This window comes from Hydra vulgaris, chromosome 06 (assembly GCF_038396675.1).
Source record: "Hydra vulgaris chromosome 06, alternate assembly HydraT2T_AEP".
Lineage (NCBI taxonomy): Eukaryota > Metazoa > Cnidaria > Hydrozoa > Anthoathecata > Hydridae > Hydra > Hydra vulgaris.
In genome coordinates, this window is record NC_088925.1 from 12,939,953 (window position 1) to 12,958,454 (window position 18,502).

General features: G+C 27.4%; 1 protein-coding gene across 2 annotated transcripts in view; it reads left to right on the forward strand.

The window, feature by feature from the left end:
- LOC105849617 (kielin/chordin-like protein) overlaps positions 1–18,502 on the forward strand; it is a 55,109-nt gene that overhangs the window by 25,703 nt on the left and 10,904 nt on the right. For both annotated transcript variants that reach the window (XM_065799247.1, XM_065799248.1), the window contains 3 exons: positions 8,670–8,707; positions 8,785–8,889; positions 8,964–9,015. In XM_065799247.1, coding sequence (XP_065655319.1) covers positions 8,670–8,707; positions 8,785–8,889; positions 8,964–9,015 — 195 coding nt within the window. The remainder of the gene's footprint in view (positions 1–8,669; positions 8,708–8,784; positions 8,890–8,963; positions 9,016–18,502) is intronic.

Consider the following 18,502-nt stretch of genomic DNA (forward strand, 5'->3'; position numbering starts at 1 on the left):
GTTCATTAAAAATGGTTTTCTCATATACAACCTAGATTTTTTTTAAATTGAGTTGTTCATTAAAAATGGTTTTCTCATATACAACCTAGATTTTTTTTAAATTGAGTTGTTCATTAAAAATGGTTTTCTCATATACAACCTAGATTTTTTTTAAATTGAGTTGTTCATTAAAAATGGTTTTCTCATATACAACCTAGATTTTTTTTAAATTGAGTTGTTCATTAAAAATGGTTTTCTCATATACAACCTAGATTTTTTTTAAATTGAGTTGTTCATTAAAAATGGTTTTCTCATATACAACCTAGATTTTTTTTAAATTGAGTTGTTCATTAAAAATGGTTTTCTCATATACAACCTAGATTTTTTTTAAATTGAGTTGTTCATTAAAAATGGTTTTCTCATATACAACCTAGATTTTTTTTAAATTGAGTTGTTCATTAAAAATGGTTTTCTCATATACAACCTAGATTTTTTTTAAATTGAGTTGTTCATTAAAAATGGTTTTCTCATATACAACCTAGATTTTTTTTAAATTGAGTTGTTCATTAAAAATGGTTTTCTCATATACAACCTAGATTTTTTTTAAATTGAGTTGTTCATTAAAAATGGTTTTCTCATATACAACCTAGATTTTTTTTTTAAATTGAGTTGTTCATTAAAAATGGCTTTCTCATATACAACCTAGATTTTTTTTAAATTGAGTTGTTCATTAAAAATGGTTTTCTCATATACAACCTAGATTTTTTTTAAAATTGAGTTGTTCATTAAAAATGGTTTTCTCATATACAACCTAGATTTTTTTTAAATTGAGTTGTTCATTAAAAATGGTTTTCTCATATACAACCTAGATTTTTTTTTTAAATTGAGTTGTTCATTAAAAATGGCTTTCTCATATACAACCTAGATTTTTTTTAAATTGAGTTGTTCATTAAAAATGGTTTTCTCATATACAACCTAGATTTTTTTTAAAATTGAGTTGTTCATTAAAAATGGTTTTCTCATATACAACCTAGATTTTTTTTAAATTGAGTTGTTCATTAAAAATGGTTTTCTCATATACAACCTAGATTTTTTTTTAAATTGAGTTGTTCATTAAAAATGGTTTTCTCATATACAACCTAGATTTTTTTTAAATTGAGTTGTTCATTAAAAATGGTTTTCTCATATACAACCTAGATTTTTTTTAAATTGAGTTGTTCATTAAAAATGGTTTTCTCATATACAACCTAGATTTTTTTTAAATTGAGTTGTTCATTAAAAATGGTTTTCTCATATACAACCTAGATTTTTTTTAAATTGAGTTGTTCATTAAAAATGGTTTTCTCATATACAACCTAGATTTTTTTTAAATTGAGTTGTTCATTAAAAATGGTTTTCTCATATACAACCTAGATTTTTTTTAAATTGAGTTGTTCATTAAAAATGGTTTTCTCATATACAACCTAGATTTTTTTTTTAAATTGAGTTGTTCATTAAAAATGGCTTTCTCATATACAACCTAGATTTTTTTTAAATTGAGTTGTTCATTAAAAATGGTTTTCTCATATACAACCTAGATTTTTTTTAAAATTGAGTTGTTCATTAAAAATGGTTTTCTCATATACAACCTAGATTTTTTTTAAATTGAGTTGTTCATTAAAAATGGTTTTCTCATATACAACCTAGATTTTTTTTTTAAATTGAGTTGTTCATTAAAAATGGCTTTCTCATATACAACCTAGATTTTTTTTAAATTGAGTTGTTCATTAAAAATGGTTTTCTCATATACAACCTAGATTTTTTTTAAAATTGAGTTGTTCATTAAAAATGGTTTTCTCATATACAACCTAGATTTTTTTTAAATTGAGTTGTTCATTAAAAATGGTTTTCTCATATACAACCTAGATTTTTTTTTAAATTGAGTTGTTCATTAAAAATGGTTTTCTCATATACAACCTAGATTTTTTTTAAATTGAGTTGTTCATTAAAAATGGTTTTCTCATATACAACCTAGATTTTTTTTAAATTGAGTTGTTCATTAAAAATGGTTTTCTCATATACAACCTAGATTTTTTTTAAATTGAGTTGTTCATTAAAAATGGTTTTCTCATATACAACCTAGATTTTTTTTAAATTGAGTTGTTCATTAAAAATGGCTTTCTCATATACAACCTAGATTTTTTTTAAATTGAGTTGTTCATTAAAAATGGTTTTCTCATATACAACCTAGATTTTTTTTAAATTGAGTTGTTCATTAAAAATGGTTTTCTCATATACAACCTAGATTTTTTTTAAATTGAGTTGTTCATTAAAAATGGTTTTCTCATATACAACCTAGATTTTTTTTTTAAATTGAGTTGTTCATTAAAAATGGCTTTCTCATATACAACCTAGATTTTTTTTAAATTGAGTTGTTCATTAAAAATGGTTTTCTCATATACAACCTAGATTTTTTTTAAAATTGAGTTGTTCATTAAAAATGGTTTTCTCATATACAACCTAGATTTTTTTTAAATTGAGTTGTTCATTAAAAATGGTTTTCTCATATACAACCTAGATTTTTTTTTTAAATTGAGTTGTTCATTAAAAATGGCTTTCTCATATACAACCTAGATTTTTTTTAAATTGAGTTGTTCATTAAAAATGGTTTTCTCATATACAACCTAGATTTTTTTTAAAATTGAGTTGTTCATTAAAAATGGCTTTCTCATATACAACCTAGATTTTTTTTAAAATTGAGTTGTTCATTAAAAATGGTTTTAACATTTCATAGCCAGAATAAACTCTCCGTCATATGACCAAGTTGTTGAGAAATTTTATAGAAAAAAAATTTAAATTTCCATAGCCTAGAAATTTACCAGATATGAATCAAATTTAAAATATAAGGAAAATCAACATGCAAACTTCACAGCACAAATAAACTTGCAATGCCTCATTGATTTTAATTCAGTCATGAATTAAAATCAATGTGCCTAAAATATAAAACTGTCACAATCAAAAATGTTGAAGAGTTTGTTAATCCAAAATGTGTATCAATCAAATGTTTGACTTCAGCATTACAAAGGAATTATTTCACATAAAACCATTGTTTTTTTTTTTTGTTTTTTTTTAAAAATTAAAAAATTACTTAATCTAGCTCCCCAAGGCTCCATAGGTGGTTGTTAAGGAGACTGCCTTTTTTTTTTTTTTTTTGATTTTCTATTTGAAACTCTTTCTCTCAATGGTAAAATTTAAAACACAAATCTTGTTTAACAAGGCAGTCGTGCTAAGAGACAAGTTGAGCGTGGTACTATGTTTAAAAGACATAGGGTGGATTTAAACCTCTTAATTCTGAACAGAAATTTCTACCACTAGTCTTTAACAGCATTTTACTACTAGTAAAATATTTTGTTGATTCTAATGTTTTTTTACACCACTGTAGGTATTGATAAGCAGCTTCTCTTAGGTAGGAAAATACTGATAGAGTCTTGAAAGTATGTTCAACAACAAGTTAATGTATTGGCTTTTATATTTTTATGTGGTTATAATTTTTACAAATATTTAGAAACCTGGAAATTACTTATTCTGTTTTCACAATAGAGAATCATAAAGAAAAAAAAAAGTATTAAAATGCATAAAAAGCAGCTTAATTTATTTTTATTTTATTTTTATTTGAAAAATATTTATACAGGGTAAATTACTTTAGAATTATTAGAATTCTGTTATCAATGTAAGCCTGTTATAAAATACAATAAAAATCAAAATCAATTGAGGTAATAAAGTTATTAAAAATGTTATAAAAAACATTTAAAATAAATGTTTATATTATTTTTAAGTTTAGTTAACCAGTTTATTTTCTTAAGTTCTAATAGTAGATCATTATAGACTCATGCACCAAACTAATAGAAACCTTTTAAACAGTTGACAACTTCAAAGTAGTTAGTAAAGTTTGGGTATGATAAACCAAAAATACATTGCTTTGTTAATAGACAAGATGCAACAAGAATTTGCAAGATAATGATTCTTCACTTTGTGCTTGCTCTTTGCATTTATTATATGAGATGCATGTGCATGCAAAGGTTCTAGCTTATCTGTTTTTGATTTTGGTAGGTTGAAACAAAGATTTCCGCAGTAGGTTAAAACGGGTATAATAGTCAACTTGAAAATGCGTTCTGCTTCAAGAGGTGTTAACAAATATTTAATTTTTTAAGTGGCCATAGTCTGCCGCAAGCTTTTTTATAAGCATTTTTAAAATAACTACTCATGTTTAGTGTCAGGTTTAGGTCGATACCAAGGTATTTATAGCTCATGGCGAAACATATTGAGTTAAAGTTGTAAGAAATGTTCATTGTGTTTGGTTGTCTTGAGAGAGATTTTCCTGTACCAAATTGAGTATTAGCTCATTTTAAACACATGTGGTAGAGTTTTGAGATTCCTTCCATATCGTATGAAAGATGCGATTCTACAATAAATATATCTTTTCAAAGAACATATATGACTGTCTTCAGCATAAATAACAGATTTTAAATGTTTCAAATAAGATACAAAGTCATTCAAGTAAATAACAAATAGTATAGAAGAGTTATATATTGTGCACTTGTGGTGCACAACATATAACTTTTCCTATTTCAAACATTGTGTTTTAAAAACAAATTGTTTGAGATCTCGTCATTAGGTAATCTTTGAACCACCAGAGTTCAGTATCACAAATACCTTAACTGTTAGGCATGTTGATTATTATTCCGTGGCTTAAAGTGTCTAATGCTTTACTTAAGTGAAGAAATATTGCCCCAACTATGTCAACTTTTCATTTTATGTTATCTACAAACAGCATTGCAGCTAGTTTTGTTGATTGATGAATAATAATTCAAATAAGATTTATAAATTGAGTTATTTTATTTTGTTCTAAAAATTACTAACTTAAAGTTAATGTATATTTTGTCTGTTTTAGTAAGTTTTTAAAAATCAAATATTCTGTTTTTATTAATATTTTTTTATTTTACATCATTTGTGCTTTATGTTTACACAAAAGAAACACCTAAAATTGAAGATAAATATCAGATATTATTTCAATGCAAAATGAGACTTTAACACACACTGAAAGTTGTGCTAAAATACACTTGTTCTTTTTTCAAAGAGATATGGTGCCTTAAAACTTTAAATCCAAAACCAACTCAATATTTACAAAATTTTAGAAGTACTTCATTGAAAACAGCTGAAATGAAATTCAAATTAAAAATATGCATTTGGGCTAAAATTAAACAAGATTTTCTTAAAGTTTTAAAAAGAGCAAAAAGTAACAAAGATCGACCTTTTGAATTTTCCAAAGGTATAACTGTGATTTTTTGCTATTGCTTTGATTGCATTTTTTTTTGGCCAAGTTCTACGTGCAACAGAATTTGTTGCATCTAATGGGATCAAAACAAAGTTTGAAACATTTACAGATATAGGATCAAGCTCTATTTGAGTAACTTTTCTGTTACAAAAAATGTCAATTCTGAAATAATATACAGCACTTTGCTGTTTCAATTCTATTTTTTCAAAGAAAATTAGCAAATTTCAATGTGCATTAGAGATTTTTTGAAATAAAATCACGCAGCAGAAATATTTTTCTAAATTTGTATAAATAATAAATAAATGGCACATCATATTGATGACAAATAGGAATTGGGGTAAACAAAACTACATGGTTAGGGTCAGGGCTATGGTCAGAATCAATTAAAAACTAATGGGTTTTGCTTTAAATAGTTTTGCTTTACAGTGTTAATAAAAACCGGACTGTTTGTAAGTTAACTAAGAAAAAGAATCTAATCATATTTGAGTATTAAGATAATGGCGATTATTAACATTTTTAGTGTAATTTTTTAAACTTCAATATCAAATTAGAGTGTTTTCTCCAAATTTTCAGGTCAATGTTTTTATATGATTCTTAATCAATATGAAATTCTCTATCAAAATCAATTATAAAATGATAGGGGTAGGCAACTGAAAGCCTCTTTTTCTATGATTCTGCAACTATACAGTTTAATGTATTAAATGTTAATTGCCATTTTTTGCAATTCTTTGATTGGTTAAACACATTGCTGACCAGTTTAAACTTCCACCAGAGAGTATATGGTCAAAGTAAGGATTTTCTGAGGTGTCGCGTTTCTCATAGTTTTAATAGATATATAAAATAGATAAATAAACACACAAAACAAATATTTTCCTATTCAATATGTACATTATTTCAAGCTGTTTTAGTTGCATTTGACTTCGGTATAAAGAAGCTCATGATCTTGATGGTCTGATGATTTAGATAATCTTTACAGTTTTTGACTTATTTGTAAAGTTACTTTGTTTTTATATAATATGTTACTTTGTTTTTATATGTTAAGTTACTTTGTTTTAAAAGTGTTGTTTTCACTCTGGTAATAAACATAAAACTTCTAAATGTTTTTTTAATGAGGCTTAACTGCATCAACATATACCTGTACTTAATGTACACTTGGTGTACACCAATTAAGCCTCTAAGAATAAATTTTGGAAATTAAATATCAGTATCCTTTCAGTGCTTATTTAACCCAATGGTCATAATATTATGCTCCAAATTTTCTCACAATGGGGCGATCATATTATGTTTTTAGCAGTGATTGATCTATCTCTATAAATTTTGTGCATAAATTTCAAATGGATTATTGTTAAATCTATTTTAATATAAAATAGATTTAACAATAATCCATTTGAATAATAAAAAGAGCATGTTGCGCTTGCGGTGGTTAAAGTACAAAGCATTAAATATTCACTTAACAAATCTGCTAAATCGTTAAGCATACCAGTAGCAACTCACAGGCGTGTCCATAGCATAGGTGAAACAATTGGCAATGGTTCAAGCACAAGATTGTCAAAACAACTTAAATCAGTTTTCCGATTGGGGTTTTGGTAGAACTTACTATGATGTCATCACACTAGTTACTAACTATTTGCAACACCAAGGTCAATCTCATTTGTTTCCTTATGGTACACCAAGAAGGAGATTAGTATAACATTTTCATAAACTGGTAGAGTCAAAGGTTGAGCATCAGAGCCATAGGCAATATTTCATCACTCAGAGCCGCTTCTTGCACACAAGAAATAGTAGCAAAGTGTTTCAACACACTGCAAAGTGAATTCAACGTAGCAGGTATCAACAAAAACACTCCATGTCATTTGTGGAACTTTGATGAAATTGGCTTCTCTGGTGATCAAGGTAAACAAAATATAGTTTGCCAACGTTGTGCAAAGTGACCATTGAAATTGGTTGGTAACAATAAAAAATCCATTATACAGTTGGAAATTGCATTAATACTGCTGATTATCGTCTTGTTCCATACATTATTTTTTAATCAAAAAAACGTCTGTACAGAGATTCGTGTTTAAGTGGTCCAGATAATGCCATATACGCTATATCTCCATTCGGATAGATGGAAGATAAGCAATTTGTGCAGTGGCTCACTAACGTGTATGTTCCCGCCATTAAGAAAGTTCCAGGTAATTAGTTCAATCTAATTTTAGTTATCTAATTATATTTATCTAAATTACATTCATAAAAGATTACATCAATCTAGTTATAGTTATCTAATTTTAGGTATTCATATTTTAGTTGTAGATGGACATGTGACACATGTCACTTATTGGTTCATACTTATTTGTATTGAAAACAATGTCTTGTCAATTTGCTTACCAGCTCACTTGTCACATATTCTGCAGCCACTAAATGTTGGTTTTTTTTGCCATGTCAAAAGAGCTTGGCGCAAATTACTTCAACAGTTTTATGCAGAGACAAAGTTCAGCAACTTATCAAAAGCATGTTTTTGTCACCTGCAAAAAAAAGCTTTTCAGCTCTAGTGAAGTTTTTACGCCTACCCAAATAGTCACTGGGTTTCAGAATACTGGCTTGTTTCCACTTGACATTAATCAAATCAATCAGTCAAAGTTGCAAATTGCTTATATATTTGAAACACTGTCATCTTAACCTGAGCCTTTATCTCAACAACCAGAGTCTATGATAGTACCATCACCAATACTAGCACCAGGAACTACACTAGCTCAGCCACTGCACTCTGAATATACACCAACATCTAGCATCAGCATATAGTTTAAGTATAAAAAGTGCCAAAAAGTTTTAGGCGAAACTTCAGCAAGTCAAAATATGGAAGAGTACCAGTGTGAAAATTCAAATTGCAAGGTTTGGCTATGTCAAACATGCATACCAAAGCGATACGTAAAAGGCGTTGAGTTTTAATGCACCAAAAAAAATCCGCACAACTAAAAACTCAATTCAACCTCTAGTAAACAAGAATAAAAAAGTTTTTTTAATTTGATTACTGATTATTTTTTTAATTGTTATTATTGATTGCTTCTTTTTTTTTAATAAAGTGTTGTTGTATGCAAATATATAAAATACACAATATTTGTGTATTTTATTCTCCCCGAATGTCATTGTAGAATGGAATAAATTTTTTTTTCAATCAATTAAAGTTTCATAAAAAACTTTAAAAAAATTATTTGATTTTTATATATTTGAATACAGCTCAATATTCTCTACAACTTTAAAAAAAAAAAAGTTAAAAATCTTTTTTCCGTAAAAAATAAGTAATTAAAATCCTTAACTATACCATTTGACCCCATTTTACTCTATAACATAAAACCTATGCTATACAGTTTTAATTTAGATTTGCATTTACATTTAGACAAAATTACATGCCTTTATATGGGAAAGACGTATAAGGTTTTTTATTATTTTTTATTTTTCGAATGTATTTAATGATTCTTGGTGCATTTATTTAAAGCTTTCAACCTTTTTAGAATATGGAAAAGTGGTACATGAGGGGATGTGTAGAATGTCAATGCATAAATGGAAGCAATTTTTGTAGGAAACAAGCTTGTCCAGAAACTTTAAACTGTTCATTAGTGAGTTTTTATTGTTGACATTTTTAGATTTTTACATGTTTTTGAATTTTTTTTATATTTTCAATCTGTTTTAGAGCTTCAGATCTGGATATATACCTGGATCGTGTTGTATGCAGTGCATCCCAGGTCTTAAAGTTCTAAATTTATATATCTTGGGTGTCTAAAAACAAGGAGGGGGAACTACTGTTTAAATTTATTTTTTCATCTTATACAACTGATTATGGTCTACATGAAGCATAACTGATGATGTCATTCAGAAATAGATGGGGCTTTATTACAAACATTGACCAACAGTTAAAGGTATTGGGCTGTTGTATCTACATATTTAAAAGACTAATTATGCCAAAAAGGAAGATAAAAAAAAATTCTTTTTTTTTTGAATAAAAATGCATTTGGTTTGTTTGTCTGTGCAGATATATATGTCATAGTAAATATATTAAGGTGGTTCTTAAAAACAACTTTTGAAATAAAGTTTGATCCCACTCTTTAAATGTGTTTTATATAATAAAATGATACTTGATCTCAAAAATTAGCGTATAAAATTTATTATTAGGGGTTGCCCGAGATTTCTAAACACTTGGTATGTCTTAAATATTAAAAAAAATCTTCAAACGTGTCGAGCTAATACCGAAAAGAAAGTTACATATAAATTTCAAAATTAGTTATCATTTTATATTAAGAACATTTTGAAAAACTAATTAAGTTTTTGATTCCTTTGTTAAAAAGTGATAATTTTTATAAAAAATTTTTTCCATTGAGATTCTGTTTTTTTTATTTTTTATTGATAATATGGCTAAGCGATGTTTCATACTGTGCATGTCATAGTTATATGTGTGTACGTCTTTGTGCACTTAGCTGTTCATAAAACATCACTGATAATTTAAATAGTCATTTGTGAAAACTTTAATACTTTCATAAATTGAGGATTTGGGCAGATACAATCTACAAATTAAGGGCATTTATTATGGTAAAAAAATAATTTTTTTTTTTTTTGAAAAAACTGTCTGGATTAAAATTAACATTTTAACAAATGTAAAGTGTGCATTTTACATTGCTAACCTAAGTACACAAAGATACAAGATATGTATATATATTTTGTTATCTAAGATATATATATATATATATATATATATATATATATATATATATATATATATATATATATATATATATATATATATATATATATGTTGTCATAAAGTTAAAACCATTAATTAATTTCAAAATAGTAGTTTTTTAAATTACCACAAAAACGCACACTTAGTTGACTAGAATTTTTTTTTTTTTTAAATGCAAATGTGTTTGTTTTTATTTTTTAATTTTTTAAACTGTGTTTATATTTTAGTTTTATTTGTTTTATTTTATTGTATGTACAATAAAATTGACTGACAAATAGGTTGAACATGCAAGCAGTGCTGCTACATCCACTGACAAATAAGTAACATAATAAGTAAACATATGAGAAGTGTTGCTACATCCACTGATAGATAGAACATGCAAGGAGTGCTGCTTCATTAACTGAAAAATAAGTAGAACATTCACAGAGTGCTGCTACATTGACTGACAAATAGGAAAAACATGAGAGGAGTGCTGCTAGGATGCAAGGAGGCAATCGTTTTATTAAAAAAATTACCAGTTTTGTTTTTTAATTTTTTTTAAGATTACTTTTTGCTGTATTTTTTAATAGAATAGTTTATTATCAATCATAGCAAGTTATATACTCAACACAAACCCAATGAAAAATATATTACCATTCCTTGGTAATATTTTAATTCAAGTCATTTTTCTACATTGTCATTATTCTATAAAACAGATTATACATATTAAAACATAAAATTAAAGTTAGAATGCTAAAAAAGTAATTCTCAAAATTCAGAAAAACTACCAAAAACCTTTGAAGCTATGATACCTTTTGCATCAAGAACTCCTTAAAGAAACATTAAGTAATCTCTGCAGACCATAACAGAGCAATCTCCATGTTTAGCAGTTTAACATTCTTTTTTTGTGAAATAAGCAACACACATACAACCTTTTACTGAATCAAAAATCTGGAATTTGGACTCATGTCTGCAGCATTTAAATATTTCAACACTCGAATCTTTATGTTTCCAAGTTTACTTTCATTTTTTTAGTTATATTTTATGAAAAGAATTTTTCTTGCAACTTTACATTAGAGAAAAACTTTCTGAAATGTTCTCTTCAGAGTCTTGGCAGAAACATTTGTGTTGTTTCAAGAATTGTATTCAGATAGATTTAAGTGCAGTCATCCACATATCCTATGCAACGTTTTCCACTTTATGGTTCGTTGCTATTGAATTATTTTCTTTATATTGCATAGTTGCGTTTCCTACAGTAAATCTTGTCTACACTAAATCTATTTTTAGTTTTGTAGTGAAGTGTGAGTGCAGAAAGGTTGTTTTGGACAAAGGCATAAAAGATTGTTATTTTTTTTTATTGGTTGAGATTTGTTTTTGATTTTATTGTGTAACAATTGTTGTAATGTAAATAATTTAAGCTGTAATTGATCAATCAGTGATTGTACAAAGAATACTTGGTATCTCATTATTTAACTTATATATATATATATATATATATATATATATATATATATATATATAAACATATATATATATATATATATATATATATATATATATATATATATATATATATATATATATATATATATATATAAGATATTATGTATGTTTCTTTATGTATGTATGAATATAATATATATAGAGTATATATAATATGTAGTATAACTTAAAGTATATATAATATAACGTATAACAAAATATAATATATACATCAATTGTGCACGGAATCCAGATACTTTTTTCAGAAAAATATTGTTTTTTTTATCTGTAGTAGGTCTATATACAGTATTGTGAAAGATTAAGAACCGCTAAATAAAAAAAAAAAATTTTTCAAATAAATTAATTAATTTTTATTCTAAAGATAATAAAATAGTTTTTTTTACAAACAATAGAATATGAGAAAAAAAAGATTTTTTTTAAAATTAATTAATAAAACCTATAAAGATAAGGTTAAATATTATGTGTTAATTTTTCTTTATATTTTTTTTTTGTGAAAAAGTTAGGAACCACAAAGAATTTTTAGTGCTAAATGCAGCAGAAACATCTTTTTTTTAATTTATTTTTACCTTTTTTGTTTAAATATTTTATTTATGGCCTGAGCCGTACCAAAAGACAAAAAAATATTTAAGTTTAAACAAAAATCGATGTTTATCAAAAGTTATGATAGTCAAAAGTTATGATAATCAAAATTATGATAGTTGAGAAGTTTGTTAAGAAGTTGATATTCTAGAAGTTGATAGTCGAGAAGTTATGATATCGAGATGTTATGTCAAGATATTATGTCAAGATGTTATGAGAAGTTAATATTCTAGAAGTTGATAGTTAAGAAGTTATGATAGTCGAGAAGTTATGATAGTTGAGAAGTCGAGACAAAGTTACGAGAGTTGAGAAAGACGAGTTATGATAATCAAAAAAAAACCCGAGTTATGATTTTCAGGCAGCAAATATTGTGCAACTCGTCAAGGCTCCTTGGTGCTAAGAAAGCACCAAGGAGCCTTGACGAGTTGCACAATATTTTACCAACAATACTTAGAAATGTTCCCAAACATATTTTAAAGAACTTAATAGGCTCAATGCCAAATTGTATAAATGAGTGCTTAAAATTCATGGTAGAGTTACGCGGTATTAGGTTAAAATAACTGTTTTTTGTTCTGTAGGTCTTAACTTTTTCACAATTTTTTTTTTTAAATAAAAATTACTATAAAACTTTGAATAAACTTTTTTGTTTGTTCAAAAAAATTTTTCATTATTTTTTTTAAGTTTGTTTGTCTTTTTACTAAAATTTATTTATTTATTTTACCAGAAAATTATATTCGATCAAATAAAACTTAAAAATAAAAAAAAAAAATATATGATTTTTTTTGTGGGTCTTAACCTTTTTACAATACTGTAGATTTCTTACCTAACTTTTTAGTTTACATATGTACTTATGCCTATGCCTTTATCTTTATACCTATCTTCGTTTCAGTATGACATTAGTAATGACATTTCATGTAGACCTAACTCCACAGAATAATATCTATATATATATATATATATATATATATATATATATATATATATATATATATATATATATATATATATATATATATATATATATTAAATATAATTATACATGTTATAAATACAAATTATGCTAGAAAAATCCATTTACTTTTCGGTGGTGTAATTTTTGCAAAATAGTTTCATTTTCATAGTATAGAAAAAAAAACTGAAAATGTTAAGATTTCTTTACACCTGTTTCTTTACATCCAATAATATAAATTACCAAAAAAAAATGCAATATCAAATTTTTATTTATTTAATAAATGTAATTGTTCAATGGTTTAGACATGAATATTTTATTAATAATTATATATTAATATTATTGATTGTTATATATATAACCACTTATAAACACAAAGTATGGTTGCTGGTAACACACTTAATAATTTTATCAGAATCCTTTTTTATTTGCAATGGTCGGAGCATGAAAACTCCATTAAATGAATATTTGCACTAATAATCTATCTTCTTTTTTTTTCTTTATTAGTTGACAAAACTAGTAAGGCACTACCCCCCCCCCCCTTCATTCAACACACACACTCACATATATATATGACAATCATATATTGCATATTAATTACATATTGCAAGATATCATATATTGCATATATATATATATATATATATATATATATATATATATATATATATATACACAATCATTGAAATCAATGAAAGGCCGGCGTGTGGAATGGGGGGGGGGGAGGATTGCCTTACAAGTAGGGATGTACCGGAATTTCAGCCAATATTAGTGTCTATTAGATCAATTCGCTTCTGGCTGGAATTAAAAATTTTTTTTTTTAATGACATGTGACACAGGCTGTGCAAATAAATCAAAAAATCATTATCCTACAGAGCAATGAAGAACTAGGTAGACTAGGTAAAAAATAAAAATGTAATTTTTACCTAATTATACCATTATCCAACAGAGCAATGAAGAGCTATAGGTAATCCTAGGTATAAAATACAAATGTAATATTATTTAAAGAAATAGTAGTATTGCAAATCAAATGTATTTGATTTGCAAATACATTTGATTTGCAATACTACTATTTCTTTAAATAATATTACAATTGTATTTTATACCTAGGTTTACCTATAGCTCTTCATTGCTCTGTTGAATAATGATTTTTTGATTTATTTACACAGCCTGTGTCATGTCATACAAAAAAAGTAAAAAAAAAATTTTAATTCCAGCCAGAAGCGAATTGGTCTAAAAGATACAATTTCCAGCCGGAATTCCGGTACATCACAAGGAATCACCACCAAGTATTAGATTTCATAATATGCTTTTTATATATCAATATATAAATTATACATAAAAAAAAAGGTTGTGATTGCTTGTATTGAGTGTTGGACATACCAAAAAGACGAAAAGTTAAAAAAAAGTTTGAATCTAATAATATGAGTAGGTACTGTATATACATGACTTTAACTTTTTGTAATATAGTTAATTTCCTGTCATGAATCAATGAATGTTTGCTTAAAAGTATTAAAAATGAGTTGTTTTTTTTTATTAATTTTCAAAAAAGGTCACCCAAAACACAAAATTTTTTAAATGGTATATAAATAATATTTGCAGGCAGTTGCATTATGACGCCTTATAGAATTTTCTAGAGTTTTCTGGACTTTTCCGGATGTTTTTAGAAGTCTCTGAAACTTTCTAGAATTTTCTGGATTCTAAAAATAAAATAATATAGATTTACAATAACACATATTTATTATTTATAATCTTGAATATTTTTTGGGAGAATTAACAAGAAAGAAGTATTAAGTTAATGGCAAAAGAAATTAAATTGTCCACATTTATCAATTCAAGTTGTACAGGTAAAACTGTATCAAGTGCTGAAGGCGTATAATAAATGTGCAAAACAAAGAAAATACTATCCATTGAATTAAGTTTTTGACATCAAACAGGATGGTGAATGGCTCTGCCGTGAAGACAAAAGTTTGTATCATCTTCAGGTTTAAAGCAAATGCTCCCTAGTTCAAAAACTATCTGTATATCCAAGAGAAGAATAATATCCTTGAAGCCTACTTCAACAACAGTAGTGGCAACAGCAATAGTGTCAACTTTTGAATTCGAGTCTCAAATTTTAAGTCTGAAAATTCAGAACAGTCCACAAGTATCAGCAAGAATTACAGCAAAACGAAGCATCCATTTGTCGACAGTTATCTCAAAATGGGATCGACATTCAGACACCTTCACATTCTGTTATATATTTAGATCACCTATTAAAGAATCTGTTAAATTTAAAGTCAAAATTAAGAAAACACTACATTTAGAAAGCTGATCACTGTACTTTGGTGGTAAACGTTTTAGTCACTAAGAATATCAAGTGTTAGTGTTGAAGAATAAGAAAAGAGAAATTAAGTTACAAGCACTAGATCTATTAGATGGAAAAGCATATACTTTTGTCAAAAGTATAACAGCTATTCTCGATGAATACAATTTATAGAAGAGTATAATGATGAATGTAGTGGACACTACGAATGTAAACACTTCAAAAAGGAGTAGCATTGTTAGTCAGTTACAAAGACTTTTTACTGAAATGGAACTGTAAGAAACAAAAATTTATTTGTTGTCAACATCTTGCTGTAGGAAACATGTCACCCAATATTAAATGTCCATTTATCTTATAAAGAACTACGAACAGCTCAGGAAGAATTTCAAGAATGGTGAAGAAGTGATTACTGAAACAGCAGGATAGTATGATGATATAAAATTTATATTTCATTTAACTCAGGTAATCTGCTTTTTTGAGGAATATAGGTAGAGTATTTCTAGAGTATTTCCTAAAGTGAAGAGTTTCAGAAAATACCTAAATTAAATAATGCAAGATAGAATTTCTAAGCAATACTGGCTCTTTCGGCAATAATTCTTCTACCAGAGAAAAGAGATTCACTACTCGGCATTTGCAGATTTATCTGTCACTAAGCAATACTGGCTCTTTGAAGCTTCTTTTAAGCAATCTCTAAGCAATACTCTCTCTTAGAACCTTTAGCTGGGATTAGTTTAACAAAACATAAGAATTGTGTATTACGCTTTAATTAAGCTGAATACTACACAACATTTTTTCAATATATACAGTAGTTTTTTGTACTTGTAGAGTTGTTATTTAAGTTTTTTTTAATTTTTATGATAATTTCTAATTAGATTTAAAAATTATCATAAAAATGATCATAAAATTGTTTGCAATTTTATCTATCCACATATATCGTAAATTTGAATTTTTGGTTTATGGGTGACCTTATTTAACAAGAAAATCTATACATACTGTGATTGGGGGTAACTATGAACAGCAGGGTGAAAATGAACACCAGTACTAGTTTTACTAAATGGTGAAGCAGCACATAAGATATAGCCGAAAATTGAGATTTTTTTACTCACTTGCCTTAAATATAATATGTTGAAGATAATTTTCGGCTGCCCTCAAAATTATCTTTTCCCGCCTTTTCTCCATCGCATATAAACATTGCAAGTTACGTGGATAGGGCAATTAACTCACTTATCAAGTAATATCTTAACAAGATACACAAAAAAAGACATAGAAGCAGCTGTAATTAAAGTAAAAAACCATAGATTTACCATAAGGAAGGCTTCAAAAATATACAATATTCCATTAGGAACATTACATAAAAAAGTAAAGCTTGGGAATCAAGTTCCGAAAAAGCATGGCGAACAGACCAGACTTGATAGTAAAACCGAAAATTTATTTGTCCAAACATTATTCATATGACTGACTGGAGAGTACCATTTGATTTGTTGGACATAAGACTTTTAGTCAAAAATTATTGTGATAAAGTGAAGATAAATGACGCTCAATTCAAAAATAATATGCCTGGGGTAGATTGGGTTCAGTCTTTCATGAAGAGACATTGTTTAACAAAAAGGGTTGCAGACAATGTGAAACATAGTAGAGCTGTGGTAAACGAAGACACCCTTAATAAATATTTTGATATTTGTACCTAGAGTTAAAGGATATACCTCCAGAAAATATTTACAACTATGATGAGACCAATATAACAGACAATCCAGGGTCCAAATCTGTTATTGTTCGTCGTGGCCATGGGAACCGTGTTAAAAAAAAACAAGAATATTCAAAGCAGTCGACAGTTAATGTTTTCTGGCAATGCTGTCAGAGAGTTTTTGCCGCCCATGGTTGTTTATAAAGCCAAGAATCTTTACCAGGGTTGGACTCAAAGTGGGCCACCTGCAACTGTTTATGACATCACCTGTTGCTATTTCAAAAGCCGGGACAACATTGTTAATTGGGGATAATCTTGGTTCTCCTGATGTTATTGAAGCCACGATTAGTAGAACGTCAAGTTTATAACAATGCCCCCAAATGCAACTCATCTCTGTCAACCACTAGATGTTGCTGTATTTAGAGGATTAAAGCAGTTGTGGAGGAGTATTATTTTGAAGTGGAGAGTAGAAAGTTGTATCAGAGGAGCAATCCCAAAGGAACACCTACCTACACTTTTAAATAAATTGAATAAAACTTTGCGGCCAGAAGCTTTGATTAGCGGATTTCGAGCAACAGGGATCTACCCTATGGACAAAACAGAGGTTATAAAATGCCTTCCAGGAAAATATAATGATCCTGGTGGTAAAGACACCGTTATGGTTCTTAACGAATCTGTTTTAGATATTTTAAAAAATAATCTAGGATTAGGCGCAAATCCACCTGCAAAATGCAAACCACGTGGTCCAAAGGTGGAATTCATTGTTTAGAAAAGTCAATGCCATCAGGTTCAACAAAGCTTAACAACAACACAGATAGTAATTGGTACTGTGCTTTATGTAACAAAAAGTGGGTAGAGTTAAGCAATGATGTATGGATACAATGCGACAATTGCAGTAAACCATATCACCTCCAGTGTTGTGGCCTCATTTATGATAAAGATTATTTTTATGAGCTCAATATTGAAAATATCAACTTTGTATGCAGCATGTGTGAATCATTTGAGAAGTTGAAGGATAGTGACAGTTGATGTCCTATTTTATGTAAGATAGCTTTGTAAATATTGTGATACATGTAAATATATTAAAAACTAGGTTTAAAAGTAGTATGTTAATTTTTTTAACATGAACTGAACTAAAAAAAAAATGGTTCTAGATGAAATAAATTTTTTGTTATCTGTTTGATCTTTAACATTATTTTCCCCCATTGTATTATTGTAATAAAGCCTTAATTTAGGATATGAAAACAATATGTAGTGTTCAAAATCACCCCAAATTGGCTGCTCATTTTCACCCCGCTTCGGAAATACGTATATACTCATGTAAAACCAGAAAACTAAGGTATTTACTTCAAAGTGTTGATCAGGCTTGCAACTTTTACTGAAAGCTGAAAAGTATAATGTTCTATTGCAAAAAAAATGGTAGTGATTAGACAAACAGTTTTCTTCCATGATGCAAAAATGTTCAAAAAGCGTTCATAGTCACCCCCATTCGCGGT